We start from the raw sequence: 23062 nt of genomic DNA, 5'->3' as shown, positions 1-23062 counted from the left end.
AATTTTATGATTTATGATTTATGATTTATGATTTATGATTTATGATTTATATAGCGCCCTTTAATATGTGGATATAATCAAAGGCGCTTTACATGGAGTTGTGAATGACAGATTGCTTTATGCAATTTACAAGCATGAGAGCTGGTTAGTATGAAGTGGAGGAACTGAGGGTGGTCACTGCCAGGGTTTCTTTTTACGTCTTTTAAATTTTGTTATGGTCAACTGAAGTGGCTTACAGTGTATGAGAAAGAATCAGGTGAAAATTTCTCAAATTCAATTTTTGTTTTGAAAAGAATTAATAAATTTAGGGAAAATTGTATATGACTCATGACTGACTCGTGACTCGTGCTTGACTCGCCCTCGAACGTGGCTTGTGACAACGGAAGCAGTGACAACGGAAAATAAAATGTACTGTCGGAAACCACATTGTTTATAATTCCAAATTTATTCACTTCCCAAAGAGAAACAGTGGGGGAAAAACATTAAAATAAACATAGAAAAATCATGTAAAATAAATAAAAAAGGGACGGACCATTAGATTTTTGAAGGGGGTGGGGAATTGGGCAATTAATTTTGTATAGGATTTTTTTTACGCCTCATGGGCTGGGCAGGATTTTTTTGGACATTATTTGGAATTTTTTTCTGACTCTTTTCTTATGCACGACTTTTTTTTTTCGCTCTTTAAAGCTGTGCTCGAATTTATTTTTGGTTTTTGCCCAACCCCCCGCCCCCACCCCCCTCAAAAATCTAATGGTTCGTTTGTCACGCCAGTCACTTTAGGGACGGACCCGATGACAAGCACAATGGTTACCATGGTAACATGTTGAAGGCGCAGATTCATCGCCTTACATCATAACTTCTCGCGTACAACTGACTTTCAAAATGTAGTGATTTTCTTCACATTTTAAGCCTATTTTGCCTAAAAAATGGGCTGTGGAGCTAGCACAACTGTCCATGCAGACTCAAGTGTGTCCAGCTTTGATTTTTCTCGTAGAAATACTCTGGTAAAACGGCCAGAAGTTGCTGTAGAAATCGGGGATGGAGTCAAAAAACTCAACAAAGATAATCGCATTGTTTTTATCTTCGGTAAGCGATTTTCTTTTAATTCTTGTCTTTATCTTTTCACACCAACTGCTTCGTTTCCCCCACAGTTAAAGACTATTGGGCAATTAAGCTTATATTATTCCGTCGATCAGTTCATCCGTGAAGGAAGGCTTTGTTTAGGCAGACTAGTCAAACTGCTGTTCACTTATAAATTTCAATCCTTAACGATTGATATTTTTATTGAGAATGATAATTATTATGGTTTTAGATTACTGATCCCAATATCTCATAGATTCTAAATGATTTGGGATACTGCCTGAGGCAAGGGCTGGCTGTACTCAAACTATTTTACACTATATCTCGAGGACTAGCAGTCGTAAAGGCTTAAATGGTTGAATAATGGCTTCTTACGGACAGCTGTTCAGTAAATCTTGCCCTAAAATATCGAGGGAAAAAGGCCTTACTTAATTCACTTTTTAGTATTTTTACGACAAGCGCTTGTTAAAAAAAACACTTGTTTACTTTGCTAGGAAATTAGCTTCAAAATATGTGAAACGTCTTGTAAAATTTTTTTAGTTTTATTTATAGTAAGATTATAAGTCATATGGGAATAACATTATTCGTAATATAAATATAAACAAGATTTCATAAAAGTTAGTTGTAGGTATGATAAGGTTATTGGTATATGGTAAACGTTTTTTTCCAAGAGTTGACAATTGATTTGAAATTAAAAATCTTGCAGCTTGTTAGTGGCCGGCCTGTCTTCAAAGGGACTTTTTTGAGGGTAGGGGGGGAGGGGGGAGGGGGGTATTTATTTATTTAGCTCCTTCACTATAGTGATTTTCAAGAAGGTCCTGTAAAACCAGTAATATGTAACAAATTTGAGTTTATTGATAAAGGCATTTGTTAAAGGCAAAAAATTTAGATTTAAACTGAGAAATCTTAGAGCATAGTTTGATATCATTACTTAGGTTGTTCCATTCTTTCATGGCTTGATTAGATATCCTTTGTTTTCCTCAATTTGTTTTAACACTTGGCAAATGAAACTAACTTTCATTTCTTGTGTTACGTCATCTCCATCTATATTTCCTAAATTCCTCACTGCAATTATCAATATTACCTGAACTCTAGTGAGTTGCCCATTGGAATTTTATTTTTCACTGTCAGTCAAAAATATAAAAGGTACATGTACCAGCTCAGCAGTGAATTGTTTCAGCCAATCACAGTGTTTGTAGCTGTTTCGCAGCTGGCCCTCATTCCAAGGCTACTGTTGCAGCGTTTTCATCTTTTTCTGTTTTGTTTTTGTTTTTTTTTGACTAAAACATAAGAAATATGCCTACAAGAAGAAGAAATATGGAAAATATGGAAGGGAAAAATGAAAAAAATTCCACTTTACCCGCATGTTTGGTTCGTTCTTTCTGCTCCAATATTACTTAGGACCAGTCATTTTGTCCACTCATGCTTTGCGTCCAGCATTCAATGCTCAGCTGGTACTGACGAATTGCTTTTGACATGACTACGTTCAGTGAAAAAAAAGGTCTTTTTTCTTTCCACAAAATTTGCAGTGAAAGAAGAACCACTCTGTGTAACCACTGTTAATCCCATTTCGTTGTTCAATTATTCATTTAATTTATTTTATCCTTATAATTAATATATTGTTTTACTTGTTCTAGGTGGTCCTGGTTCAACTAAAGGATGTATCGTCAATGACCTCATCAAAATGTTTGATTTTGTATTCATATCTGCTGAAACTCTACTCTTGAAGCATTTACCTGCCAGAATCTATGAACATGCCAAGGCAGAAGCAATGGAAGGAGAGACAGTCCAACCAGTAACAGGAACACATGGTATTGCTAAAGGCATTGCAGAATTTCCAAACCTGCTGACAATAGAGTATGTCTTGTCATTAGTAGGCGATGAAGTGAAGAAACATCCTGGTAGACTTATACTTGTTGATTTAATTCCAAATCTCAAGTTCCTGTTGAGAGTAAAGACATTTATCAAGAATTGTGATAAGGAGATGGCTCATTTTGAAAACCAGGTGAGGCTCAAATGTTTATTGAAGTATTATGATCATCTGGGTGTGTGTAATCCTGAGAAAGACTCTTTCATGGGACTGACATTCCGACAACCTGAGCGGAAGTCATCTTCATCTTCAAGTATTATATTAATATGCCATCATATTGTCATGTGCGGACATATACATGTACATATACAGTTTTAATTTTTAAAAAAATATTAAAATCATTTGAATTGAAGCGGTGCAAAAAGAAATATATTGGTTACTATGTAATAAAAAAATTTTAAATGTGTTGTTCCAGAAATCATCTATACCCACTCCACAGAGGAATTTGGAATTTCCGAAGAGTAGGGGGGTCAGAGAAAGAACAAAAATTACAGAGTTTGTATGGAAGAAAATTGGAATTTCCGGGGGGTAGGGGGGCGTCTTTAAAAAATTCCTCCGTGAGGGGGGTATGAATAATTTTTGGAACTAGTACACAATATGATTTTCAACATTTTTGAATTTTTGAATTTCTTCCTAGTTTCCCTGTGCCTTTGTACTTAACTTGACCTTAACAAAAGAAAGTTTACTAGATAACATCAAAACAAGTCATGCATGTATCAAACCTGACCATGCCGCAAGTCCTGGATCAGGACAGACAGATGGCTCAACAGACAAGGGAGATGAAATGGACACAGCAAGAACTCAACGGCGCTTCAAGCTTTATGAGAACTCTGTGAAAGATTTCCTGGATTATTTTACCAAAGCGAATAAGATCGTTCAAGTAGATACATCTTCTGCTAAGTGGCATCTCATCTGGGAAGCAATCAAGGACTTCTTCGCTGCAGAAATGGATTTTAATGCCAATAAAGTCATTAACACCGTCATTTTGTTTACCTTTGGTGGGTCCCATAATTACTGGTATAGATATCATTATGATATATTAGGGGGCTTTCATTAACTGGGGGGGGGGGGGATGTTTGACAATTTAACCACATGGAAAGCTTTACAAACACAGCCCTACCCCCCCTCCCACATGGTAAAGGATTGCATAATACCCTTGCAATGTGCATTTAGATTTCTTCTTGGGTTATGGTTAAAACACTGTCCAATGGTCCTCTTCATGGTTCCCTACACCATCTTGAAAGGTAGCTGTGCCTTTTTTTTAACACATGACTCTATCATTGCAAGCTCACCGTTCGTCTCACGATGATGTAAAGGCTACCTTTCAAGATGGCTCATGGAACTGTGAAGGGGACTATTATAACCTACTTAATTGTTCCTTTCACATTTGTTATAGATGAGGAATCAACCACATCTGTTGACACCAGTCGTTATCCAATGAAACATCTGGTACTAAGTGACCTTGTGGATGACCCTAATGCCCCACCGGTGAGTACATATCCCTCCCTCGCACCCACTACTAGTAGCTTAGGGTAGTAACCTAGATATCATCCTGATCATCCCTTGTACCCCTTAATAAACAACAGATGAGAATTTGTGGACCATGTAGCACTTATGAAATGCATGAAGATATAGAAATATAGAGAAGTTAAAGTGCTTGGGAACAGGGTTATTCCGGGCGAAAGCCCTTGGAATTAAATTCGGAAAAATTCGTCGTACCTAGGTCGTGGGTTCAATTCCCAGCGAGGTCGGAAATTAATTTTTCCGAATTTAATTCCAAGGGCTTTCGCCCGGAATAACCTCGTTCCCAAGCACTTTAACTTATCGATATTTCTATATCTTCATTAATAAACAACAGAGTAATAGATATACCTGCCCATTACTTGCTTAGATCTGGTAGTGTACTCAGCATCGTCTTTTCCCCACCAGGACTGATAGATTTGGCAAATTCGTAACAATTAAGTTTACCACCGTTTGCATTACTACGCAGCCACCCCAGACACAAATCGAGTCGTGTAGTTTGCAATAGACTGCCGTCAATCAAACACCTCATTCTACTTGGATGTACTCAAACTCTATGCAATCGCTTTCGGAACTTTCCTTCGTGATATCTGACTGAGAAAGTTTGACAAAAAAGCCAACTCACTGATCCAAACGTGTATAAATGGCGTCAACATGAATGATTGACAGTAGTGTATTGCAAGCTACACGACTCGATTTGTGTCTGGGGTGGCCGCGTAGTAATGCAAACGACAGTAAGCCTGGATAAATTATTATTATTATTATACGTATTTGTATTAGTATCTAGCGCACTCAACCCACTCGTGTACTCGGGTGGGTAACATGACGGGGGGGTCCGACGGAGCTTCATATTGCAACCCCAAAAAAATACTGAAACCTAAAATTTACACCCCAAAAAATACATGGCATCCAAATTTCTGACCCAAAAAAATACAAGACTTAAATACTTCAAAACTGGAGAGCCTTCTAATGATCCACGAGGCCGTTGGCGTGTGGGAGGAGGAATTAATATCCCCCGTTGAGGTCACATTCAAGACGAGCAGAATCCAAGCCAAAGAGATCAAGCGCGCTCTTGAGGTCTTACACGTGCAAGTAATATGATGAAGCGATAAAGTGACATGAACGATTGAGGTGTAATAAATTAATATGGAACCAAGGAAAAGTAAACAAGATAACATATTACAAATAACGTTGTATAGTCTTCTTTTATTGTTATCAGTGTGTTTCTTTACGGAACTCACTCACGCCTTGCTGAAAAAAAATCAAACAAATCATTTTCTGATACAAAAATCGAACTATTGGAGATGTGACGACCCAAAAAAATACAGGTTTCATTTCGAGACCTAAAAAAATACGTGGCTGATCTCTTGATCCGAAATAATACTGGAAACGAAAATTGTCAACCCAAAAAAATACGTCGGACCTCCCCGTCATGTTACCCACCTGTAATTCACTTGTTAAAACTGCAATAGGTTTGAATAAGCTATTTATTTATATTTATTTATTACTAGAATATAACATTGCTAATAAGGGTAGTAACCTAGACTTTTACAGCCTTTAGTATTAAGTGACCTCGTCCATCCTGATCGTAAGGCATTTTCTTTTTTAATTACTTTTTCAGGTAAAACTGATCACATCCTTGGCCAAGCAGTTGGACAAATGTGCTTTACAGTCCCGATCTTTTCTGGTGGATCTTACCAACACATCACTAAATAAAAACTGCTTAGATGAGGTAAGCTAGCCGCATCATGCATTTTAATGGATCTTGTTATTGTTGACTATTTTCTTACATTTGTCACTATCGGTATCGGTATCGGTGTTTTGTGCCTTCACATACACTTACAATTATGAACTAAAAAAAGTTAATATGGCTATAACCTGAAAACAAGTAAACCAGGAAAGCCAAAGTCTATAAACCAAAGATCACAATGAACATCAAAAAATGACGTCAGACGTTGCTATGACAACATCAGAACCCTTGGTATGCCATCAAAAATTTTCATTTAAAAAATCATAACTCAGGAACCAAATGGTGAAATTTTTAAAAAACCAGAATATTTAAACTTTGTATCGTAATCTTCTTTTTGGCAAAAAAAGAAAATAATCTGTAAGAGGAATTTCGTAAAAATCAATAAAATTTGTTTGAAATAGTTACCTCTTACAAATTTTTTAAATTTTTCCTTAAGTTTTCGAAAACATAAACTAAAGCCATGTATTCAAAATTTGAAGAAATTTCACCACAGAGTCTTTGATTTTTTTCAGTTTGAATATTAAAAATTTATAGAGCGCGCGCGCTCAAGAAATATCGTTTCGAGCCTCCTTAATACATGTAGACCATTTCCGGCTATGCTTGAGTGTCCACCCAAACAATGGGTAGTTTTTCCAATGAAATACAAAATGTCCAACCAACAAACTCGAATTTATAAGAGTTTTAGTAGTTTCAATTTTTTCTTAATGTACCTTTGGAGTGCATTGATTCTAAGACACACATTTTACAATTTCCAGCAATCGGTGTCTGTTCCATAGAGGTAGAAATTTGCTGTTTCTATAACTGTCTTTCTATACAATGTATTGTTTTCCAGTTCGACAAGTCAACACTAATGTTCGTGGATGTCGACATCGGCCAGCTTGATTACTTTATACACGGACTAAGGCGAAAGACACAACGCAAGAAATCTATCTTCAGGAAAAAAGCCCAGTTCTATAAAGCTGTTTCTACACCAGAGAACGAGACGCTACTGTTCCCAGATGACACAGACACAGAATTATGTCGACGTATTGGTATTTGTTTAGCAGAACGACATTAACAACACGTCACAGATTCTTTCTTTCTTTCTATTTGTCTGTCTGTCCTCTTTGGCAGGAATATACTATTTAGCCATTCTGAGAACAAGGGGGAAAAACCTGGGACGAGTTATCATTGGAGTGCATCGTGGGAATGTATTTAGGGCACATATTTTTATCCCTTAAAACAGTCCCACAATACAACACTGCAATCCCAACTCGACTCAGTTTCCCCTCAACCTCGGAATGGCAAATTGTATTATCTATACAAAATATTCTATTTTTGTAAATTAATGAGGACCTTAAAAATATTTCTTTCTAACTTATTCTTTGTTTGTCCTCGTTGGACAGGAATCTACTATTGTATTATTTATACGATATATTATATTTTTGTACATTATATTCTATTTAATAATCTGTTTTATGACTTGTTGTACATAGGTGACTGCATGGATGTTGTACCTTGCTGTCAATAAACACTTTGATATGAAAAGAAGGGTAGCATCAAATATAGCAGGCTCGTGCAATTACAAGAACGTACAAAACATTACTCGTGTCTATTTATTTCCAAATTGTACGAGAAGATTTTTTGTTTAAAGTTTACTCAACAAAATTTCAGTAAAAAATGCGAAGCGACGCCGTTCATCTTTGTCTATTTGGCGGCCGATTTTCAGTCCATCGCGCAACTGAAATGCATAAGAAAGATTAGTTCTTACGGCTTTAAAATTTTATTTATGTTTTTTAAGTACAAAATGATAGAAAGTAGTTGTTTTGGCATTGTTTTGCCGTGTTGCCATAGCGACTTAATTCGGTACTCCTACGGAGTACAATTAACGCTATAATTGTACTCCTCTCGACCAATCAGAGTCGAGTAATTTTGTTGAGTGTACTATAAGACATGAAATGGGAAAATATTATGCCTAGGTGTTCAGATAATACTAAACTATCAAATCATGTTCCATATCTTCCGATTGCACGTTACGTCATCGCAGCCTTTCCGGGAGCGTTGGAGCCATTTAACAAAATATTCTTTATTAGCATCTTTGTTAACGGCACCAAAATGGCCGCCATGTGGCTGTCTTTTGACTCTTGAGAATGCTCGCAATGCATCAATAGACCTCTTGCAGCACGTCGGAATACGGCTCAATTTGGAGGACAACAATAGGTTTACAATTCTCATGAGATTGAAATTATTTTGTTTTGTCCTCCAAATTAAGCTGCTTTGAAGTCGCATGCAAGGGGTCTATTCTTCAAGACGTATAAGAAGACCATAAAGATGAATGGCCCCTCGCTGAACCGTTGACCATTCTATCTCCTGGTTGCTGAATTTCGGATCAATCTCGTTTTCAGCACCGACGGTCTGTTGACCAACCTCGTAGCTGTCAGGTTCGATCCACAACTGTAAAACAACCTTGGCTTTGTATGTCTTCTTGGTTAGAGAATCCTCGAACCTGTTACAAGTTGGATTAAAGGCGCGATTACACTGAGCAATTTTTTTCTGCAACTTGTCTCGCAACAGTGTTGCGACACAAGTTGCAATAGCGTTTGCACGACGAAAGTGGTACTCAATCGTTGCCAAAAATAGAAACAATTTCTAATTTTCGCAACGATTGCTGAATCTTGTTTCGCAACATTTTTTGTTTCGGCCCTCAGGCCGAAATGCTACTAAGATCAGTTTGGGTAACCCATAATATTCTGTGAAGCTGTCAATCAGCTGTCATTATTTTCTATCGTATCCAATCACATTCGGCATTCCTATCACTTCATAAATAACGAATGCGGATATGTTTACAATACTTAACGGTAATCTTTTCACCTATCGTCATCAACAAGTGTTTTTATGACGTCCTGTATACCTTTTGTTTTATTTATATACATGATCCGTGATTCGGTAAGTTCATATGCTCGATATCTCAATTATTGTTTTATTTAAATAACAATTTATTGTTTGACATTCTTGTCGAAGCGTATGTATTTAAAAAGACTCGTGTGTGTGCGTGTTTGCACTCCAACGAACAATGCGAGATATTTCATTTGCGACCAACAATACAGAGTAAAGGATTTGGACATTGTCTTACTCAAGTACCTGCTATTTCTTTAAGTGAATAAAGAAAAAAATACAGATGCAGATAAAACTTGTGGTTTCACGAACGAGAGGTCCTTGAAACTTCTACTAGTAAATAACTAGTAAAACTCAGGAACTCGACCACGTATAGTTCGAGTGCTTGAATGACAAAAAACTTCGCCAACAATTCACTAATAATCACTCTATTTTTACTTCGAGGTTCTTTTTTATGGAGATTTTTTATATTTATACAATAAGCAATCTATATCATATTTTTAGGTGCCATCCATTTATGAGTTCATTTTTTCCCATGAAGAAAGCTAAAAATAGAAATCCTAAACATTACTCACTCTCTGGCTGTCGTGATTGGATTGCGCTAAAAGTAAAACAAAGCCACTTGACACAAAAAAATGAAAACCGCACACCCCTGAAACTAGGCTTAGCGGGCCGAAACATCATTGCTCTAAGAGCAATATAGCCTTGTTCAAATTGCGCTGTAGGTTAGAAGCCGCAATGCTCTATGAAACTTATGTCGCATCGCTGTTGCGAGACAAGTTGCAAAGAAGATTCCTGTGTGTAATCGCGCTTTAACATTTACTAACAATTGTTTTAGTAAAGCTTTAGACTTGAATATCAAAGAAAAGACGAAATTTAGGATTAAAGCAAAACTCGTTATATTTGATTACTTTCCCGTTGGCAAACATTGGCAAAATTCATGATTACCTCTAGAGCAGTGATTACTGTCTCGTAATCTCAGTTCGCTTGACCAACCGCAGCGTGCGAAACGTCTATGTTCAAGTCTAAAATTGTATTAACGATTGATATACCATGCTACTAGCATGTGATCGGTACCCTAACCTTTGAACATTGTAAAGTACGTCGCCACTCTTATTAGATGTCTAAAATATGTGTATCTTACCTGTTAGGAAGAGCGTAGACATCCATTCCGGAATATCTTATACTTGGTGATACGAAAACCTGTTTAGTATTAAATCCTTCGGGTTTCCAATTATCATTGAAGTGACCATCCATTTCGGAAAGTTTTGTCCCTCCACGAGCCGTGTCACCTGATAGATTGAAATAAAGTTGGTGGTATTGCAAGATGAGATGGAATTGCAAGGTGAAGCGGAATTGCATGATGAGGTGGGATTGCAAGATGAGATGGAATTGCAAGGTGATGTGGAATTGCAAGGCGATGAGGGATTGCAAAATGAGGTGGGATTGCAAGGTGAGGTGGGATTGCAAGGTGAGATCGAATTGCAAGGCGAGATGGAATTGCAAGGTGAGGTGGAATTGCAAGATGAAGTGGGATTGCAAGGTGAGGAGGCATTGCAAGGTGATGTGGAATTGCAAGGCGATGTGGGATTGGAAGGTGAGGAGGCATTGCAAGGTGATGTGGGATTGCAAGGTGATGTGGGATTGCAAGGTGAGGTGAGATTGCAAGATGATGTGAAATTGCAAGGCGATGAAGGATTGCAAAATGAGGTGGGATTGCAAGGTGAGGTGGAATTGCAAGGCGATGAGGGATTGCAAGATGATGTGGAATTGCAAGGCGATGAGGGATTGCAAGATAATGCGGGATTGCAAGGTGAGGTGAGATTGCAAGATGATGTGGAATTGCAAGGCGATGAAGGATTGCAAAATGAGGTGGGATTGCAAGGTGAGGTGGAATTGCAAGGCGATGAGGGATTGCAAGATGATGTGGAATTGCAAGGCGATGAGGGATTGCAAGATAATGCGGGATTGCAAGGTGAGGTGGAATTGCAAGGCGATGAGGGATTGCAAGATGATGTGGAATTGCAAGGCGATGAGGTATTGCAAGATGATGTGGAATTGCAAGGCGATGAGGGATTGCAAGATAAGGTGGGATTGCAAGGTGAGGAGGGATTGCAAGGTGATGTGGAATTGCAAGGTGATGTGGGATTGCAAGGTGAGGAGGCATTGCAAGGTGATGTGGAATTGCAAGGTGATGTGGGATTGCAAGGTGATGTGGGATTGCAAGGTGAGGTGGGATTGCAAGATGAAACTAAAGTAAGGGAAAGTAGTAGATAGAAAGTGCGGATTAGTATGCCTACCTGGAATCAGAAGTTGTCCACACTCGAGAATTGGTTTCACCCTATTTGGATGTGTACCATGGTAAGCGACGTGCCAGTCGGTGTCAGCTTTATGTGCCATCGCCGGAGGCGCAACTCTGTTAATAACACAACGCTTAGCGGCTTGCCAGCCGTTTAATTATAGCATAAAACTATATTTAAGGGGATATTTAGTTCCTTATTTTTTTTTTTCTTTTTCTGAAAGCCTAAAAAACATATAGCGTATACTTACTTGAGGCCAAAGCGACTCCATCCTTCTGGTATAGCGTACTGTTTAGCAGGGTCGCCTTGCACTCCATAAAGTTCCTCGTTGCGTGATGCGTGACATTCTGTGCAGTAGCATTTGTCGTATTTAGATTCAAATAACTCATCTGCAATGAATGACACATAGAGTTTTTTACCGGCCAGAAGGTTGGGATAGCGAAAAACGTATACGTTTGTACCTATGGCTCGTTCTCAAGGCTGAGGGCATAGTTATTTCCAATCCCGACCAACTTTAGGAAGGTAAATAAATTATCTATTTAATTATCTATTTAAGTTTTCCCCATTACTGTGTTACTACACCAACCAAGGCCACCCAGACGAATTTCCATACAAATTAGCCAATCACGATTGAGTATTTAAAGAATATAGTCTGTAGAATTTTTCACATTTTGCTCTTTGAAATCGTATATTTTACTTTATACGTGTGTGTGCATGATCATGAGTGAACATGGAACAGTTTAAAATCCAGTATTCATTAATTCATCTGTTCGTGACTTGTGAATTTGAAGTATATTTGTTTGGGTGGCCTTCGGTTGATGTAGTCGCACGTAACTACTTCGACTTCTTTTTATAATCAAGTTTTGTTGTTTAGCATCCGGTAAACCAGGTAACCACACTTTGGTAAGAGATAGAAAATACCACCTACTCTATAAGGCAATCAGAATGCGTTTACTGACTGGGGGAAAAATCATTTTGCCAGACAGTTTCAGTTAAGCCTTTCATTTTTTATTTTTATTCCTTGATTTCATCAGATTTTAAAATCTACTCCAGTTTCTCCCATTTCTTTCTATTTACCAAGTTTAACCATTCTTACCAGGAACTTCCAGTTCTACCAGGAATGCAGCACAAGCTTGTTGATATTCACAATAATTCCTTTGAAGGCCTAATGATATAGATATAAAAGTTAAGAAATAGAGACAAAAAACAACAACAAGCAAACAAAAACAAACGAACAAAACAAACAACAACAAAAAACAAAAAGAAATTATATATTTTTAATGAAAGAAGGGATAGAAACTAATGTAACACATGTGAATCAAGCAAATGTTTGTCGAACCACGCTATAGAATATAATGTTCACCCTCATGATTGTCCAAGCGCGTTATAGATTGTCAATGATTATGCTAATTGCACTAATGAATTTTCACTTTTGGGTAAATGATTGTCCATAAATGCAATTGTTTGTCAATTTGGTTTAATTGAAGTTGAATTTCTCGCACAAGAAAATACAATTCGCGCATATGAATGTACAAACGCGCTATTGATTGTCCATTGATGCCTATGAATGTACACGCATATTCAATTATCGTTATTGAAAGTTGATCCGCGCTAATGATGTTACTTTTGGTGTTGATGAAAGTACATTACACGTTATTGATACAACTATTGGCACACATGAATGTACATTTTCTGTTAATGAACAGCAAAAGGTGTAAAGTTACACCACAATGCACTATGTTTGTTATTTCATCATGTTTTAAATACAAGATGTACAAAAATTCATCCATTTGAATAAGAAAAGATTCCTGACATCAATGTTTGTAAACTGTGAATATGGCTATAGACCAAAATGATTTGTGGTACTTTATTAATATCAAAAATTATGACTACCTAGGGAAAACTTAAATATCCTTGAATATAAGGTAATAATTAAATAAATATTGCAAAGCCTCTTTAATTTATTCCTCCTTTTTATATTTCCCAAAAAATACAAACAATGCAAATATCTTTATTTCGGAGTCTTATTGTACGCATATTCTTTCATTAAATACGATTTCAGCTTTTTATAGTAATAGACGTATTCCATTGCCTTAGTGTGCAAATCATAAATCTGTAAAAACGTAACTTTTTCGCGGATATATAGTATGCACTCTACCTAGTTTACCGCAGCTTTACAGTTTGTCCTCAGCTGCGCTTTGTATTCTTTCTAATCTCCGTGTAAACGGTATTTACTGATCAAATTTTTGAGCGGTTCGTTGTATGACCAATGTCAATAGAGAGCAACAAGATTTTATTGTTTTGCCTATCTAACCACAGGCAGTCCAAGCTGTATTATGGGCGCCGTCACGTGATGGTGCAAAGCGAACACGAACTAGAACAACAACTGGATGAGGTCAAACAAAATGTTTTATACGTAATACGGCATTTTAGTCCCGAATTATAAAAAAAATAATCCAAAAGTCTACAAATGTCAAACGAGAGCATATCATCTCACGCTAGGTCCTCAGAAAAGTACTTAAACTTAGGCCTTTTAAGGCCTAAAAATATTTAAAATATTATCAAAAATATTAAAAATTTCAATTGATTCGATCTTCTCGTCAACAGGGTGGCAAAAGCCAGAGTTTCAAACGTTTTCCTTTTACCATTCCAAGGATTTTGCCTTTTCTATTTGACCATCTTCTTTGAATTTTTGAAATCGCTTAGCAGCAAACTCGAAGGCCTCCATTTCAGCGAGCTCGTTGTACTTAAAGAAAATAAAATCAAGGCCGCGTAGTGCGATTAATTCCTCATGACACGAGAGATATGAACTTAACTCTATTTTAAGTTTGGTACACACACTCTGATATACTCTCAGGCTTTCTTCACGACAGTCACAAAACATTTCTTCGCTTAAATTTAAAGAAATAACAGGTAAAATTCTGGTGAATATTCTTGACAAAATTGCGAAGATGTCATTCTGTAGCTGGGTCAGAATGTGGTCGTCTTGCAGTAAAGTGTACAGGTACTGGAAGAGGAGCATCACTGTTGTACTTTGCTCTGCTGCTCCCAAAACTGGAGGCGATGGTAGTGTTAGAGGATTCCCCGCTGCAATTTGATGTGTACAATAAATGTTTAAAATATGCTTGTGGTCGTCAAGATGTTGCAGCTCATCAGATGTTCCAATAATAGCAGCAGACAGCGAATCAACCAAGGAATTCAAGATGTAACAAAGATAAAGTTTATTTCCTGCTGTACCAGTTTGACAAAACATCTCTAATTCACAATTAACAAGCCTTAAAACTGGGAAATAATCATTATCAAAGTCCAGCACAGTTTCATAGGCAGTTTGGAAAACTCTGTGCAATGTTGCAGGAATGTCTTCGAGAGATGCTGCAATTCCATTTGCCACAGAAACAAGACCTTGATGACTAATGTGACTCACCATGTTGTTCTCTGGAATGAAGTAGTTTGGGATGTTGCCTCTTAACAAATGATCAACAAAGCTTTCTAGCAATTCAACTGCTGAATTAAGAATGTTGTTCCACTCTTCTAATTTCTTTTCTTCGCATTTCCATAACAGAATGGTTTTCAAGTGATAGGAAGATGGTGTTTTCTCAAGGAAAGCGTTGTTCTTTATTTCCTGGATGACCTCTTTCATGATCAACTTTGCGGCAATGTAACTTTGACGTTGTTCCTTTGATAGAGAATTCACAAGCATTTTCTCGGCCAAAGAAAAAGAAAGCCGCCATTCAGTATTGTATGAAGTACTGTCATGATGAGATACGGGCACAACGTGACATCCCTTGCTTAAGATATCTGAAATCAAGTCTTTACTAGGCCACCCCATTGTCCTGCTCCTTTCAGACCAGTTGTTTGCTATTGATGGCCATTCAGGGCACTGCAAACATGGGACGTAATCATGAGCATAGTTGTTTCTACTATTAGGGCGATCCCGTCTGTTGAGTGCAGGTCCCGTAGCAAGAACACCACCAGATGGAAGTTGAGGTCCGCTCACGAGAGAATATAGTGCAGTTTTGTTAACGATCTCACGCCAGAACTCTTTAAAATTGTCTGTTGACAAGAAAGCTGACTTTCCTTCTTTTTGAGGTTCATAGCGGAGCTGGACGTAGCCCGGACGATCGGTTGTCTCAAGAAAAAGATCCTTTTGTGTATATTCTCGTTTCTCTGCTGAATCGATAGAATGCCCGGAGTTATTCTCGTTTCCAGACCCATTTTGTAATGATTCCGGATCAGTAGAATCCCCGTCAGCAGAATCATCGTTAGTAGAATCCCCGTCAGTAGAATCATCGTAATCGTTAGAATCTCCGGCAATAGAATCTCCAGCACAACCCTCAGAGTCCCCAGAGTCCCCAGTAGAATCCTCAGAATCCCCGGCACTCCTCTCGCTTCCAGACTCATTTTGTAATGAGCCCGGATCAGTAGAATCTCCGGGAGTAGAATCCCCAGTAGGATCCTCAGACTCCCTAGAATCCCCATTAATGTTCCAGGCAAATTCCTCGGAACTCCTCTCGCTTCCAGACCCATTTTGTAACGAACCAGTAGCAGACATTTCCGTATCCAGGAGTGGAACATCTTTTTGGTCGTAGCACTTTTGATCCATAGGATGAGACAATTCTGCCGTCGAGAAATGGTTATTATCATGTCTACTGCAGCAAAATCGTTAAAGCCTACTGAACTGTTAACTGCTTTCCTCTCTACGACTTTCATCGAAAAATCCACAAGCATAATGTCGATATCATTTTTTGCTTCCCGTCTGCCGTCCTCGTATACCCAGTGAGTCGCAAATAAACTTTCAGCCATGCTTCCAGACATTAGAAGTTCAACATATCTTCCACTTTCGCCTTTTAGTTGTTCCTCAAAAGTTTTGTACCGTTTTAAAGAATTGATGTACAGTTTGAAATTATGTTCCGTTTCTCTTGGATTCAAGATGAATTTTACAACTGCCTTAAAAGCCCCGTTTCTCCACACTTGATCTTGCTGTGTTGTTGATCTTGCTTGTTCCATGACTGAAGAAACGAAGCCCCAAAAACTAAGGTTGTAAGCACAAACAAATATTTAAATATTTTCAAGTCAGTTTCAGCGGTGATCGTCGCTTAAACGAGGGTATCGCATTGTCTGATACCACGTAGATACCAATTTGATCAACATATGTGGATAACCAGAGGAGTTCTCGGTTAGATTCAGCGTTCAAGGATTGATTTTACGTTCTAAATTGGTAGAATATATAGCTTGTAGTCTTTTACAGATGGTAACCCAGGCGAATAGCATTTAATATTCCTGTTTAGATATTATGATCACGGACCAATGACGCAAATCATACATGCTGACTTCATGACCTTATTTATTTTGTGTTCCTATCACAGAGCTTGTAGCTTTTAAGCTTAAAAGCATGTAAATTATTCATTGCTCCTAGACAGAAACAAATTTGCCTACCGTACGAATAGCAAATTTATATCTTTCATCGCTGTGCACACAGCAAATTAGAAAAATAACTTATCTGACAAAAAAATAAATAAATAAAATAAATAAATGAATAAATATTTTTAGATATATAGGTTCTTTATATTGATAATAATTATATTTATTATATTTTCTTATTTTATATTTATATATAACTGCTTTTATAGAAAGCAAATTTGTAATTTGATGAAATTCCGTTTCTAAATAAAGTACATTCATTTGAAATGAAATACACAAAGTGCCGACGAGAGTACAAGTAAAAGAAACGCTTTAGTTTTCCTACCTCGCCGGGCTATTTAACTGTATATTGAAGGTAAATTTGATTAACTTATTAAAGAAAGTAATCGCGAACGAAGCGATGCCGGCGCTGTATGGCACGAATAGTACAGTGGGAAATAATCATAGTGTCTGGCTCTTGTTTTTAATCAGAGCTTTTTTTCAAGAATATTTCGACCTAAGAGTCTCTAAGAGTGAGTATAAGCCATAAGAATTGATCGGTGTTTATGCTACAATCGGGAACTCATTGATTCAACGGCTCAAACAAATTCCAAATCGGCTGGAATTTAGTACAGACAAAGATAAAGGAAACTTCGTGTACCGTTCGTAGGCAGACGACGTCAAACGACGTCAGACGATTAGATCTAGGATGATATGGATCTGCCAACGCCATAGCGAGTGAGTGGCACATATGCATATTAGTCGTCTTTGGTCTTTATAAGTGATTTCAAGCCATTCTAGCAAATCTTTTGAAATGTCCACTTCCCCACCGGGGGGGGCGGGGGGGTAATCACTTCTAAAGACAAAGGGCAGCGTAAATCTCGTCAGCCACACCTTGTTATTTTTGTTATATTTTTCCATTTCACTTTGTTATCCTTTTCATGTTTTGTTTTTTAATGCAATTTCTACTATAATTTATATTAGATCATAAATGCTAAAAATGAAATACAATGCACTATGGTTGCTATCTCAGAAACGGTCTATTGTAAGCCCACAAATGAAAGTAAATACAGCGATCCTGCATTCGTTGTTCTACCTCCATAGTTACTGCTGCTAAGTTAGACAAGCTAAATTATGTTTTTGATATACAGCATGGAACAGATACCGATCGCTAAAAATTGTAAATGTGTGTCATAGAGTCAAAGCATTCTAAAGGTACATTAAGAAACACATTCCTTCCAAAAAATCTTAAGAATTCGAGTTTGTTGGTCAGGCATTCTGTATTCCATTATTGGGAAAACGACCAATTCTTTAGATGGGCATTCAAGCATAGCCGGGATCGGTTTATTCCTTATCAAAGAGGTTTATCATTATCCCTGGCCCTTCAAAACCAGGTCTTTCCTTGCTAATATTGAATGGAATTGATGTCTTACCTTGCGTGGGGCCATACGTAATTCTCAATAACACCCTTTTTGCTGCAGCGCCTATATACTTGTCTGAGCTGCCACCCAGACTTTCAAGAGTTTCTATCAACTGTGAATAACCCTGCATCATCGTTCTACAAGAGTCTGTCTTAGAGAGTTCCCATAATGCATTAAGGGCACACTCTGATTCCATTGATTGACATTCGTAGTAATTGATTACTTCCATAAGCAGAGGGATAGCACCTAATGTAATAAGACTATCGGCATTCTCCTTATGTCTGGATATAACAGCAATACCCTTTATGACTTCAAACACTGACCAGGATGCACTTTCTGATAGAATTTCAGAATCGCTAATACGATCATTTAGGACCTCAATTAACTTAGCAATCGTCTACGAAAAAAATATGAAATAAAATAAAAAAGGGAAAGCAAGAAAGGAAGACGTATTCTCAATGACTGATAAATAATCAATGAAAATACTATTTTTTTAGGGCTTTAATATAAAAGATTGCACTGATCCTTTGTCATGTAGAAAAAGAGAAAGAGAAGGAAGACAATATTCTAAAAGGGAGGGAGGAAAGAAAGGATGGAAGGGAGAAGGAAAGGATGGAAGAGAGAAGGAAAGGATGGAAGAGAGAAGGAAAGGATGGAAGAGAGAAGGAAAGGATGGAAGAAGATGAAGAAGAAGGAAAGGATGGAAGAGAGAAGGAAAGAATGGAAGAAGAAGAAGAATGGAAGAGAAAGAAGGAAAGAATGGAAGAAAGAAGGACAAGAATGGAAGAAAGAAGGAAAGAATGGAAGAGACAAGAAGGAAAGGAGAAGAGAGAAGGAAAGGATGGAAGAAAGAAGGAAAGAATGGAAGAAAGAAGGAAAGAATGGAAGAAAGAAGTAAAGGATGGAAGATAGAAGGAAAGGATGGAAGAAAGAAGGAAAGAATGGAAGAAAGAAGGAAAGAATGGAAGAAAGAAGGAAAGAATGGAAGAAAGAAGGAAAGAATGGAAGAAAGAAGGAAAGAATGGAAGTAAGAAGGAAAGGATGGAAGAAAGAAGGAAAGAATGGAAGAAAGAAGGAAAGGATGGAAGAGAGAAGGAAATGATGGAAGAAAGAAGGAAAGAATGGAAGAAAGAAGGAAAGGATGGAAGAAAGAAGGAAAGGATGGAAGAGGGAAGGAAAGGATGGAAGAAAGAAGGAAAGAATGGAAGAAAGAAGGAAAGGATGGAAGAAAGAAGGAAAGAATGGAACAGAGAAGGAAAGGATGGAAGAGAGAAGGAAAGGATGGAAGAAATGAAAGAAAAGGAGGAAGGAATGGAGCTGTTGTTTTACCTTCATGTCTGTTTGTAATAGATGAGTCTGGCTTTCATCGACAATGTAAGCAATTGTGAATAGACACGTCATAACCACTTCTGACTGTTCTGCATGAAGAAAAGGCTCTGAAGCCTGAGCTGCTTTGATATCACATAATACCTGACGATTCTCTGTTGCTTTGGCGCAGTTGTGCAATATGTCTATTGCATATGTAAGAAGAATTTTCAATTTCTGCAAAATATAGCATGAACACAAATCCATAAATTTGAATTTTTGAATATCATGTACCAATAGGCCCTTTGCAGCTCAGTAATCACTTGCTGATTAATTCACACTGAGAGCAAATGAATGAACATCTTGATTCCCATGGGTGAAATACACTGATGAACAAAGAAATTTTCTACAACCTGTTTCGAGAGATCATAATAAAACTGCATCTCGTAACACACTGGATACACATCTTTTCATTCAGTTCTTTACGAGTAGCTAAAAAGAATCACCAATTTAAAATAAAATAAAAAATTTTGCTCACGTGAATGTTAACTGCAAAGGGCCTATTGCAACCAAGGCCAACTTGTGTTGAACAATCAAAAACTTGAACTTACAGCATTTCAGGATTTTGCATACCTGGTCTTTTAGTGCTGTAAGACCAAAACTCTTCATCTCCGTGACCAGCATTTCCAGTATTCCACTTTTCCCAATCTCTTTTGCCATTTTCATGCTACAGTTTGAATAATTGCATAAAATGGTTCGAATGATATTCACTCCATCCCACCATTCCTTTGTATACTTTCCTTTGTTATTTAAATATTCAATAAGTTTCTTTAGTTGAATTGCTGCACCTATGTCAGCCAAGTAATCACCATATCTTTGACACTGTAAGGGGGTTTTTGCTGTAAAGTAGTTTTTCAAAACATCCTCTTGCAGCTTCTTTAGAATCAATGATATTTCTGTATTATTGAGCATTTGTATTGAATTGATAGCCATTTCCATTTTTTGGTTAACTAAATGTTCCTCATTGGTTATCTGAGTCACAACACCTGAGAATTAATTGTGGAAAAACCAGAAAATTAAGGTAAAAGCCTAAAAGCAGTAAAAGTAAATAACAATAGTGGGGTCCAGGGTAGGGGATAGGGGAACAATAAAGGGAGGGTCCACTGTAGGGGATAAGGGAACAAGGGATTTATGGCCTAATGTGGGGAATAAGGAAATAAGAAAGGGAGGGTCCTATTTACAGAATAAGGGAGCAATGAAAGGAGTGTCCAGTGTAGGGGATAAGGGAACAAGGAAGGGAGGAACCACTATAGGGGATAATGAATGAAGGTCCAATGTAAAGGAAAGGGGAACAGTGAAGTGAGGGTCCACTATATGGGATAAAGGAGCACTATTGTCTCTATCAATTAATAGGGGAAAAAAAGCAATACAAACCTCTTGCACGATATCTAGAACGGCCTGATGGAGGTCGTTGAGCTTCTAAGCCATCCATGTTGTAGAATCATAGACAACTTAGTGTAATCATTTATGTAGAGCATAGAGGTGACTAACATTATGCCATGATATAATCAGTGCTGTTGTTCACCTCCTTTTTTCTACTAAAATAAAAGGAATAAAGTAAGTATCAATTCAGCCAAATATATTTAAAAAAACTTTATGTGAATTCATACTACTATTAAGTAGAATTTTTGTATAAAAAGTAAAGTATTTATAGGGGGAGGGAAGGGGAGGGCAGCAGGCCCTTGGACAATCTACACATTGGTGGATTTTGCAAGAAATTTAGTCTGAATTTCAGATTCAAAGTAAAGTAGTTAACAGATTGGTGGATCCCACAATTTTATTGGATTAAGGGTTTTGCTCCTAGGGTTTGAAGCATGGATCTAAACCACAAAATTGTTTAAAAAGTACAATCACATACAAGGCAACTGTCAAATTATTTGCGGATTCAAATTTCAGTAATTGTTTTTGTGGATTGACAGATTTTATGAACAGATGGGTTTTTGTCATCAAGATTTTGTATTTGCAGTATCAGGTATTTTCATGATTTTTTTTCTTTTTTCTTTTTTTTTTATTTATTTATTTATTTTATTTATTTATTTGTTTTTGATTTTTGAAGTTTTGTTAGAAAGCCAACGCATTTCAATCCAAAACTGATGAAACTCTTATCAAACTACAGGTTTTTCTTTGAAAAGGCAAGGCAAAGTTTTTGTCAAGCAAACACTTGGACATTTCTATTGTGTTATTATTGCAAGATAATATTTTATTTTGTCACACAATATCTTCATTAGAATAGTCATGCTATCTTTTTTTTCAATGAAAAAATTCAAAAAATGATGCAAATCTATTGAATATTTGTTGTTATGGAGATAAACAAATAGTAAATATAATACTTGATTAGCATGTTTGCTTATACTAATATAAAGATATACAGAAATATAATAGAGTGCAAACAATGTATCTGTGAAACACTTAATTACTAAATTGTTCAAAAGAATGCTAGTTAACAAAAGAAAACAATAGAATTAGCATAAAATAGTGTAAGGTAGTATTACCAATATTTCACTGATATAGAGTACAAACACTAGAAGTGTGCAACACTTTGCACTATCTGGTAGTAAATAGTGCTAATTAAACAATAGAAAACAATAGGATTAGCATAATTTAGCAGTATTTAGTGAAATTTATGTTGCACACTTATAGTGTTTGTACTCTATTGTTTGCATTCTATATAATATATACAGTGTGGTGCTTGACTATCGATACACTACTACACTTAGAGTGCATACCATAAATCTGCGAAAAAGTTAACGAAATTCAAAAGAGTTCAAAACTTTTTGTAGGTCTACGGTCTACTGTCGAGAGGACTAACTGAACTTACCCATTTGTGCAAATTGGTGCAATTTCTCACAAAGAAAGACTCATTTCTCACAAGACTCATTTCTCACAAGACTCACTGATGTATGGTATTCACTCTCATCACGAAGTTTGTATTCAAGATTCTGTGCTAGAAATACATATTTAGATTTCTAAGAGTTGCAGACAATAAATCTCATAAAGGCTAAAATAAAATAAATTAGGAAGCAAATCAGAAGAAAGATATATAGGAACTTGTCAACGAAATTACGTTCATGCATTCACAATAAATTTGATAATACTATATTTTCTTTTACTTACCAAAGGAATAATAGTTCGTATCTTAATTTTCACTTTTCATTAGTATTATTTGAACTTTATGAAATCATAATAAAGTCACCATGATAATGTGATAACCCCGAACACTAGTAGAAGTGACAGTAGAAATGCTTGTTTGCATCTTTGGTCATCCCATGATGCAATGCTGTGGCACAGGAAACCCAACACTCTTGTACAAGAACAAATATCAGGGAAAAATTATTTTTCACTTGCAACAATTATTATTACAATCTTTGTTATATATTTTTGTCATTCATTTTTGTTATCGGGGAGGGGGGTCGTTTGATTCGCTTGGTAACCTATATGTAAAAATCCCCACCCCCACTCAATCGCTATTGCCGGTAAAAAA

The 23062-nt window shown here is 36.9% G+C and overlaps 2 protein-coding genes and 1 non-coding gene across 3 annotated transcripts; 1 reads left to right on the top strand and 2 right to left on the bottom strand.

Moving 5' to 3' along the window:
• Positions 1-834: 834 nt before the first annotated feature.
• LOC116287428 (uncharacterized) lies at positions 835-7802 on the top strand. Its single transcript, XM_089040392.1, has 6 exons — positions 835-1086; positions 2718-3085; positions 3588-3948; positions 4347-4438; positions 6093-6203; positions 7054-7802. The coding sequence occupies exons 1-6, from the start codon at positions 927-929 to the stop codon at positions 7276-7278; spliced, it is 1317 nt and encodes a 438-aa protein (XP_088896518.1). The 5' UTR covers positions 835-926; the 3' UTR covers positions 7279-7802.
• Positions 7801-22833, bottom strand: LOC116287427 (uncharacterized). Its single transcript, XM_089040390.1, has 10 exons — positions 22696-22833; positions 20956-21119; positions 20155-20567; positions 19546-19758; positions 18229-18613; positions 12492-12560; positions 11646-11784; positions 11396-11511; positions 10240-10387; positions 7801-8706 (listed from the first exon to the last, which is right to left on the bottom strand). The coding sequence occupies exons 2-10, from the start codon at positions 21011-21013 to the stop codon at positions 8499-8501; spliced, it is 1749 nt and encodes a 582-aa protein (XP_088896516.1). The 5' UTR covers positions 21014-21119; positions 22696-22833; the 3' UTR covers positions 7801-8498.
• Positions 12657-16704, bottom strand: LOC116287425 (uncharacterized). Its single transcript, XR_016121758.1, has one exon. It is a non-coding gene; the product is annotated as an uncharacterized LOC116287425 (transcript).
• Positions 22834-23062: the final 229 nt, after the last annotated feature.

This window comes from Actinia tenebrosa, unplaced genomic scaffold (assembly GCF_029948245.1).
Source record: "Actinia tenebrosa isolate PJP-AT-01 unplaced genomic scaffold, QUT_ActTen_1.0 PGA_scaffold7__59_contigs__length_16204524, whole genome shotgun sequence".
Classification (NCBI taxonomy): Eukaryota; Metazoa; Cnidaria; class Anthozoa; order Actiniaria; family Actiniidae; genus Actinia; species Actinia tenebrosa.
Note: the sequence above shows the minus strand (reverse complement) of the source record. Positions and strands in the feature narration are given on the sequence as shown.

Coding starts and splice junctions, on each gene's coding strand:
- LOC116287428 (XM_089040392.1), top strand. CDS start 927: ATGGGCTGTGGAGCTAGCACAACTGTCCATGCAGACTCAAGTGTGTCC. Junction 1,087..2,717: donor TCGCATTGTTTTTATCTTCG/GTAAGCGATTTT, acceptor TACTTGTTCTAG/GTGGTCCTGGTTCAACTAAA. Junction 3,949..4,346: donor CGTCATTTTGTTTACCTTTG/GTGGGTCCCATA, acceptor CATTTGTTATAG/ATGAGGAATCAACCACATCT.
- LOC116287427 (XM_089040390.1), bottom strand. CDS start 21,013: ATGGATGGCTTAGAAGCTCAACGACCTCCATCAGGCCGTTCTAGATAT. Junction 12,561..18,228: donor TACGTATGGCCCCACGCAAG/GTAAGACATCAA, acceptor CTATATCATTAG/GCCTTCAAAGGAATTATTGT. Junction 10,388..11,395: donor TGGACAACTTCTGATTCCAG/GTAGGCATACTA, acceptor TCAATCTATCAG/GTGACACGGCTCGTGGAGGG.